Consider the following 9,353-nt stretch of genomic DNA (forward strand, 5'->3'; position numbering starts at 1 on the left):
GGTATCTGGGTTGTGGATCCTCTACAGGTCCTGAGGATGATGGAGGATACCCTCTCCATACAGCAAGTACAAAGTGTTTGTACAATTTCAGGGTTTTGCACACCCCAGAGTAAAAATCTCTGATCCAGCAGACACCTGCGCACAGCAGGTCCCCAGGCAGCACTTGGGATCACAGCCAGGCACGGAGCATCAGAGTGGCCACCTCTACTGTTAGGGGCTGAGCTCCAAATGCAGGACCCTCAGGCTGTGAAGGTGGATGTCTGTGGTTTGTTGGCCTAGTTACCATCTCCCTGTCTGGTCATTTCACCTTGACTCTCCTCTGGGTCCCCTCCTTTACTCTCACAGGGCTGACTCCACACTTCACCCCTCCAGGCTTGACCAATCAGAGCAATCCATCCCACAGCCATTGGCGCAAAAGGAGCACATGACCCAGGCTGGTCGGATGAGATATAATCCTAAGACTTCTGCTAGAACCGTGGGGAAGGAGAAGCTCTGTTTGTCTCGATGTCAACCTGGCATATTGTTTCCTGAGAGCAGCTGGGCAACCCTCTACCTCCCCATAGAGAGGAAGCATAAAGCTTACACAGACAAAAGCAGCACAGAGAGATGGAGAGAGATGGTCCTGATAACATCACTGGAACCCCTGGATACAGCTGTACATAAAGCCGGATCACTACAAACTTCCCAAACCCTTGAACCAATAGATCCACTTCTTAGCCTCTCTTTCCCTTTCTGCTTTATATTTATATGTTTATTTACTGTTTTAACTAGTTTTTTTTTAGCAAGTTATCATCCAACTTGAATTGGACGGGGCTGGCTAAAATACCCTGCTCTGCTGCTTTGCAGCTGTGTGACCTTAGTCTCGTTTCTCAACCTCTATGAGCTTCAATTTCCTCTTCAGTAAAGAGGAGTTGCTATTCTGTACCTACTCTATAGGAAAATTGCTTTGTGGATTAAATGAGACAGAGTAAAGCACTTAGAGTAGCGTTTAATAAATGGTAGTAGTAAAAATGTCTTTATTTCTTAAAAAAAAAAAGAAATGATAGCTGCTCTAATTCTAACTTTCTATTTCAACATAATTCACTAAATAACAATAATTAGAGGAGAATTCATTCAATGCCCCAAGTATCGCCAAGTCCCTGGATCTCTTGGTGCTTCAGTTATCCGATTTTTGTATGGGGTCTACGGCAACAGGACCTGTTACTGTCCTTCACAAATGCCCAGAATCTGAGTTCCTTCAAGATTTTGTAAAGAAAAAGCACAAAAAAACTATTCATCTCCTATCTTCTTGTACTACTAAAAGAAAGAAAAATACGCTGCCCCCATTGGAGTTCAGCCCTCCTAGCTGCCTCACCTGGGGGCTCACAGCAGCTAAGCGGCAGGGCCAGCAGGCTCACGAGGGTTTCTGACCTCTGAGGCTGAGGGATTACCTCCACGGGGGTCGATGAGCAGTCAGACACAGAGGGAACCTCCAGCTGCCCACCCGAGGATGGCAATGCCATCAGTCAAGACTCAGCCTTGCAGACTCCTACTCAAGGGCTCAGTCCCACTGGATCCCCTTCCTAGGCTACAGCACTGCTGCTGTGGTCCTGGCACCCCCCAGCCCGAGGCTTACCCAAGGAGATCAAGATCCCATGCTGAGAGCATCTGCAAGTTCAACGTGACCAGAAAGGGCAGCAAAATGTCCTTCTGCAAACGAGTTCCATCTCACTCTTAACTGCGTGAGCCAAGCACTGTGCCTGGTCCCTCCACAAATACTGTCAAACCCCCGTGTGACAGCATAAACGAGTGTAGATGATGCCCTGGCCATCTGATACACAAGGAAACTCAAGCCAGAGAGATTCCCACAGCTCCTAAACGGCAGGGCTGCAACCTGAACTCAAGGCTGTCTGGCTCCAAAGCTTGGCCTTATCCCTAACTCCACACTCTCATCACAGCTTATAACCACATTGGTTTTGGCTCCAGAGTGCAGAGCTGGGTCCTGGAGCCAGACCCCCGAGCTGTACCACTTACAGTCTCCACGACCGCAGGGGTGTTACTTGCCATCTCTGTGCCTCAATATCCTTCTCTATTAGGGAGAACGTTTTATCCACTCCACGGGGCACTGAGATACTTAAATGAAGTCATTCATATAAAATGCTCAGTAAATGCTGTTTAAAAAAACTTGATCCCATTAGAATGGCTTTAGTCGAGCCCTTGTTTTCCTTGAGTGAAGGCTCCCCAAAAGTCTTATCAGCTACTGAGTATAATGAGTCTTAAATACAGACTTGGCAAATTCAGAGTAGAGAAAACACAGGAGAGACTTGGCTCTTGTAAAGAGATGCCGGTCAAATTAGATGGCTCGATGTTCTTAGAATCCCTGAGCCGTCCGACCTTGTCCACTTAGAAAGCAGGAGAATGAGACAGGGAGAAGGGACCCGCTAGGAGGCCACAGGTCGTTAGGCGCAGAGTTGGGACAAGGACTGAGGTGTCCTCACCTCCCATCCTGGGGTCTGCAGCCAACAACTGTGGGTCCAACTGGGTGACAGAAATGCACTTTCCCACCTGCCAACCAGCAGCAAAAGCTACTGCCCTCTCGCAGAGCCCCTCAGGATGTTACTGCAGGGGGGACCCAGCCAGACTTCACGGGAGACATATCTAGGCAGGAAAGCCAGAGTCCCTCCTGCCACCCCCATCACATTGAACCCAAGCCCACCACTATCCAAAGCTCCCGGAAGCCGCATTGCCAGAGATACAAAAAAAGCATCAAACCAGACTATGTGTGGATATAGCTGCATTATTCATGAGAACTTCTGCCGTTTTAAGTTCGAAAACACGACACACACCGACTGATTTGAGTCAACTCTGCAAGCAACAGGGAGCCCCAAAATATCCCACCCAGTATTCCTGCTTTTGTTCATTCGATCAGCAAGAGTTTTCGGAACCTCCACTTGGCCCAGCAGAGGAGTGTGGGGCTGTGATTTCCAGCCCAAGAATGGAAAGCTCGGAAAGAACTAGATAAAAGTTTCCTCTCTTGCCTAATGACTTTGTATCCTCATTTGTCCCCTCCATGTATTGCCTACCTGCAGCCACACATAGGTGAACTCACACTCCCCCCATGCTCAAAATCCCCCCACGGCTCCCATCTCACTCAGAGTAAAAGCCAAAGCTTCCGAGGGCCACAGGCCCTGCACGATGGGCCTCCTGTTCCTTCTCTGACCTCATCTCATCCTCCTTCATTCTTTTTCCCTTTGCTCCAGCATCGCTGGCCTCCTCGCTATTCACTGTTCCCCACTCAAGGGCTTTGTATATGCTGTTCCCTCACTCTTCCCACAGACGTCTGCCAAGCAGACAATGTCACCCTGTCAGAAAGGCCATCCCAGAGTGCCCCCTCTGGAGCGCACTTCTCACCACTCTCCACCACCTTTCCTGCTTTATTTTCCTCATAGCTCCTGTCACTATATTTATTGTGTTATCTGTCCCCCAACTAGACTGTAAGCTTCACGAGAGCACGTGAGCAGGGATGTTGCTTTGTTCACTTCTCAATCTGCAGTTCCTACAACAGTGCCTGGCACCTAGTAGATGCTCAATAAATATTTGTGGAAAGAAGGAAAGAAGAGAGGAAGTTTTCTTCTAAGAGCTGGCAGAAAGGGTCTGTCCTGGCCCCTGCTGCCAAATGAAACTTCCTGAAGTACAACTCCAAGCAAGACCTCCCCTGTTCATAAATCTTCTAGAGCTCCCTACTATCTGATGGAGCAAAGGCTGCCGCCTGGCATCCACAGCCCTGCACAAGCTGGGGCTAATGGACCTTTCCTGACTCATCTCCTTCCCCTACACACATCTGACCCCCAAGCCTGCTTCCGGGGACTCTGCTGTAGCTTGTAGCTCCCTACCTCTGCCCTCTGTGAATCAGGGGCCATGAGGCCACCCTTCAGAGCCTGAGAATGTGGGACTTGAATCCTGGCTTCTCCACAGGCTGGCTGTGCAACCTTAAAGCGAGCTGCTTACCGTCTCTGTGCCTCCAGGTCCTCTTCTATAAAGTGAAGGAGATGGTTATTCTCCCTCTTAGGGCTGTCTTTCTGAGTAAAGAAGGTGGCATGTGGGGACCAATCAGTAAAGCAGTGCTGTTCTGAGCTGGATACTCCCTTGTGATAGGGGCTGTCCTGTGCTTTGTAGGATGTTGAGTAGCATCCCTGTCTCTTCCCACTAGATGCCAGTAGCACCCCCAGCTATGACAACCAAAAATGTCTCCAGATGTTGCCAAATGTCCCCTGGGGTAGGGTTGCCAGATTTAGCAATACATACTCATTCTAAAACATTGTTTGTTGTTTATCTGAAATTTGGATTTAACTGTGTGACCTGTATGTTATCTGGCAATCCTACCTGGGGGGCAAAATTGTGCCCCCTCCTTCACTAAGAGCCACCGGGTTAGACTGACACCACCACAGGGTCCTAGTACTAACATCAGCTGTTTCCCTCTTGATTTCCTCCAACCTTCTCAACACGTCCCACCTACCTCCCCTCTCATGATCCCCCACTCAGGAGCTGGGAGGCTGAGTCCCCAGACAAGCCCAGCTCAGCCACTGTGAGGATGGCTCCCCAGGACAGCCCTCACACCAGCTCCAGTGTGCAGAGCGTAGCTTCCTCTCTAGCACCCACCTCATCCCCCTGCCTCTTTCCCAGGGTCTCTCCTCCGGCCCACAAGCCCCTGCCTTCTCCCCTCCAATTAAGAGGCCTCCCAGGCCCAGCCCTGAGGCAGGAAAACAAGGCAGTTAGACACTCTGCTTCCCTTATCAACTCGTGTCAGGTGGCTAGCTCCTTTAGTGGCAGTCGTCATGGCAACGGGAAGCCAGTCCTTGAGGCTCTGGGAACCAAAACAAAATTAAGGGGTGGAGGCGGGGAGGGAAAAGGAGGGGAGGGCTAATCGAGCCAGGAAGGAGCCAGGATAGAGTTGGTTGGATTTAACTGGAGGAAATTATGCTGAGGCCACGCTGTCCCCAGCTTTCCCTGGGTGGTGCTGGGGAGACAGAAAATAAAAAGATTCCTGTCCTGGAGAAGCTCAGACTAACGTGGTGGGTGTTTTCACATGGTTTACCCTGATAGGTGAGTAATTTTCACCCCCATTATGAATAAACTGAAACCCAGATACGTGTGAAGGTAAAGACAGATGCTTGTCCAAGTTGTACAATTGATAAGCAATGAGTTTCGGCTCCACCCTCTTCTTTCCATATTCCTCATGTCCTCCCCACTCCTTTCCTCTTGCTTTTAGGAGAGGACCACATGTTCTGCCCCCTCTGCATGTGGCACCATTGTCCTTTCTCTCTGCACTCCAGCCACTTCCTAGTCCTTCCATTCCTTGTCTGTAGTGCTCCCTCCAGCCACAAAGTCTTTGCATGTGCAGTTCCCTCTGCCAGGAATGGTTTTCCTCTGTCTCTTGCTACCTCATACCTTCACCTAAAAAGCCTACTTATCCTTCACACATCTTCTTAAACATCACTTCCTCCGAGAAGCCCTCCTGAGCCACCTGCATGCAGTTATATGTTCTTGTGATGCCAAGTGCTTCTACTTCAGACCTCAGTGCACAGCCTGCAATCATCCTTTTAATTACATTCGGATGTCTGTCAGGGTCTGTCCACCGTACTGGAATGTAAGCCCCCAGAGGGCAGGGCCGATCTTGTTCACTGTGGGATCCACAGAGCCCAGCTGAGTCAGCACTAGACGGAACTTCCAGCCCCACAGGCTCTACTAGCCTTTGTAGCTTCAGTGGCTCAGACAAAGTTTGCAGACCTGCTTGGCTTATCTACAGAAACTGACTGTTAAGCCGCCCCTTCCAGAAAGAAGGATGGGAGGGGCCTCTGGGCGAGGCTGTGACAGGCAGGGATGTGGTTCTGAACCCAGAGGGTGGAGAGAAGGAAGACCTCAATCAATTCCCAGTTTTCTAAGCAAAGAGCTCCCCTTCACCATTCCATTGGAGATGCTCTCCAAAGAGGTAGGCAGAGGAAGGAAAGGAGAGAGGAGATCTGCTTTGGGGGGCATGGATTTGTCACCACGCCCTTGGGGGCACCCATGCTGAACAGGGGGCTCACAGACAGAAGACTGTTCCCCTTCACTGGTTCTGTGCCCTTGAAACACTTCGCTTACTCTCTCTGGGCCAGTTTTCTTATCTGTGTACAATGGAAATTATACCACCCACACATGCTGAGATTGTGGCACTGTGTAGATGTGGATGGGCATGTTTGTGATTTAGGGGGTAAGACAGCCTGGCTCTAACACCAGACAGGCCAGGGGGATAAGTCCCTTCTGGGCTGTGTGCTTTTGAGGAATTCACTCCTCCTCTCTGAGCCTCAGTTTCCTTGTCTGAAAATGGGAACAACCTCATTTACTTCATAAAATTACTGTGCACACAGGATACGGCACAGAGTAGCCCCCAGTAAGTGGAAGCACTAATTACTAAAACGATGTGCCCCACGAAATGCAAAATTTAGAAACAGCTATCAACTTGCAACTATAAGTCTTGCCTTCTGATTGCAGATCGGGGTCAATGGGCACTCGAGGTCCTTTGCCGAAACTTGCAAGGTTCTGCCTCTGCACCCCCGCCCCCCCTGCCCCCCACCCAGGCATCAAGCAGGATGCCAAGAGGTCCCTCTGACCAGGAGATGGCCTCGGCCTCGAGCCAGGCAGAAAGCTCATCCCAAGCCCCAAACTCAGCTGCTCCCAGGAGAGAGAATGCAGCCTCAGACCGCTGGCCACCAGGGGAAAAGTCCCCCACAGCCTGGCCAATAACCCAAACTAGACTGACATGGATGGGACCTCCAGGGACACTGAACCAATGCTCCCTCCTCCAGATATGGAAACTGTGTCCCTGAGAGGGGAAGGAACTCGTCCAGGGCATCGAGGGAGCTGGTAGCAGAGCTGGGTTCAGGGCCCCAGCTGGAGGCCTGCCCAGAACCAGGGAAGCACTCCCTCCAAGATGTTCACAAGCTCTTCTGCCTGTAGGTCCCCTCCCCCAACCTCTTGTTGAACCAGTCAAGCATTTCCTTAAAAACACAGCCACTCCAGGTGAAAACATTTGGGGAGCACATATTACACCTAGGTTTAATTAAACAATGAACAAAAAAATTGTATGTTTTTAACCTGAAGGGTTTTGGGCGGGAGGTCTATACATACTTCCCCCCGAAACAATCAGAATATGTAGGTTTTGATGGAAAGAGGGTCTAGACAGAGCTTTCTTCAGGTCCCCACAGGGGTCTCTAAGAGGCCTGAGCTGAAAAGTTCTGGGCCTTTCTGAGGGATTCCATGTAGCCTGTATGTCTCCTTATTCAGAAACGCTAGAATGGGCAGTCAGCCTGGAGCTGATTCTTTTAGCAACAATGGGACATGCCACACACTGAGACATATGCACAGACACATGCCCACGCTCCCCAAGCGGGGAGGGGCAGCAACAGGTTCCAGCCTCCAGGCTGCCCTTGGTGGTATCTGCCACCGTGCGGGGAGGGGCTTCTTGGTGGACAGCACTGTTACCAGATACTGACACCCTCAACATACACAGAGGCACAGGATCAGGTCAGCCCCCGAGGTCTGCGGCCATTCCTGGTCTAGGGCTGAGCACTTAGGATGCAGATGTGAGGCAGGCTCAGCAGCAATGGGGTCCCACGTGGAGGGATGCGGGTGACATGAGGAGGGCGATGCACACACACGGACACAGCCTCACTCATACACACATGGTCACAGCTCACTCATTCACACACAGACTCATGCATCCCATGTCACATGCACACACACAGTCACAACCTCACTCATTCACAGAGATTCCCACATCACACAGATACACATCATAATCACAAAAACAGATAAACACACAGACACACGGATGCATGTACACATAGAGATACACTTAGATATCTCCAGGCAGATGCACACATGTTCTCAGATACACATACTCACAGCTACATGTCCTCACCCACACAGACATGTGCATGCACGTACACACACAAAAAAACACACGCAGTCCAGGTATCTAAATGCTTCCCCAGGCACCCATCACTATAGATTCTCCCACTCTCCGAGAAGTCATGAACTATTAACTCTAAGGCTAGACTGGGCTTCCGTCTAACCCCAGGGAGAGTGAAGGGGCAGAGGGGCAGCTGAACCCTGACTAATTCTCACCCTCGTTCGAGGGTGGGGTGGGGTGGGGGTCAGGGGGGGCCTGCCTGCCAGGGGAGCATGCGCACATGCCTCAAATGGAGTAACCCACTGACCTGGGACTCTCAGGGAGGGAGTCCCCTGGCTCCTGGGGGTGGCTCCAAGGACTGAGAATTTCGGGGAGGGGTAGGTGGGGAGCTTTATTTCCCCGTAGTGACTTCCTCCCCTTTCCCAAAGTCTGGTGCTCCTGCTGCAGTCCCATCCAGCCCGCCCCCAGCAACATGCCCTGTCAGCCCCGCCAAGTGCTTTTCTCACCTTGGCGAGACCCACCAACCTGCTCTTCCACAAGAGGGGGTCCTACTCAGACACATCCAGGTGTGCCTCCACCTGGAGGGCCCTCACACAGCAGTCGCCCCTGCACACAGCACAAAAACACCCAGGGCCCCCCACCAATAATCTCACCCCCAAGCTCACCCGCTTCTAGCCCCGTGGGGTCAGCACCCACGCAGGGTAGCTCCACATCCCAGGAGGCCACCGCTCCTTTGCAGACGCTTTCCGGGCTGGCTGCGGTGGCTCCCTGCCCTGTGGGTCGCGCCCCCGGCCCCCGCTCGGCACTTACCTCCTTCTTGACGGTGCGCAGCAACCTCTGCCGGGTCTCCGCCTCTGTGGGGTGACACGGGGGAACTGCCGCTCAGCCGAGGGCTGGGGCCCGCGGCTCGGGGCTGCCCTCCCGCCGCCCCCGCGCCCCGCGTCCCCTTACCCGCCAGCCCTGAAGCCATGGCTGCGCCCGCTGCGATCCGAGTGCGGCCGGCGGCGGTGGCTCCTAGGGGCTTCTCCCGGCTGCTGCGGCCGCGGCGGGGCGGGGCGAGCGCCGAGTGACGGTCAAGGCGCCAGACGTCAGGCCGGGCCGCGGCTGCCCCACCCTCCAAAGAGCCACGCTGGGCCGCCCAGGCCCTAGCTGAGGCTCCGCGCGGCCCGACACACACGCTCACCCCCGCGCATCCGGCGCGTCCCGCGTATCCCGCGCATCCCGCGCCTGGACCTCCCTCCTGAGGGACCGCCCCCCCACCTCCATGCCCACCCGCCTTCTATGCGGCCGGGAAGGACGGCATCATTTATTCAATGTCTGCTGTGTGCGAGGCTTGGAAGTGGCGGGAGACGGTGGGGCTACTATCGACACCCTACTAGCTTCGGTTTTCTCATCTTTAAAGTGGGTATAATATGATCACCTC

General features: G+C 52.7%; 1 protein-coding gene across 1 annotated transcript in view; it reads right to left on the minus strand.

The window, feature by feature from the left end:
• Positions 1-8,986, minus strand: part of SGSM1 (small G protein signaling modulator 1) — an 80,450-nt gene extending 71,464 nt beyond the window's left edge. Inside the window, exons 1-2 of the mRNA XM_027124449.1 lie at positions 8,882-8,986; positions 8,741-8,784 (exon numbers count right to left, since the gene is read on the minus strand). Of these exons, the coding sequence (XP_026980250.1) occupies positions 8,741-8,784; positions 8,882-8,900 (63 nt within the window). The 5' untranslated portion in view covers positions 8,901-8,986. The remainder of the gene's footprint in view (positions 1-8,740; positions 8,785-8,881) is intronic.
• Between the last annotated feature and the right edge of the window lie 367 nt (positions 8,987-9,353).

This window comes from Aethalodelphis obliquidens, unplaced genomic scaffold, assembly GCF_003676395.1.
Source record: "Aethalodelphis obliquidens isolate GAN/ISIS:26980383/991018 unplaced genomic scaffold, ASM367639v1 scaffold28, whole genome shotgun sequence".
Taxonomy (NCBI): Eukaryota; Metazoa; Chordata; class Mammalia; order Artiodactyla; family Delphinidae; genus Aethalodelphis; species Aethalodelphis obliquidens.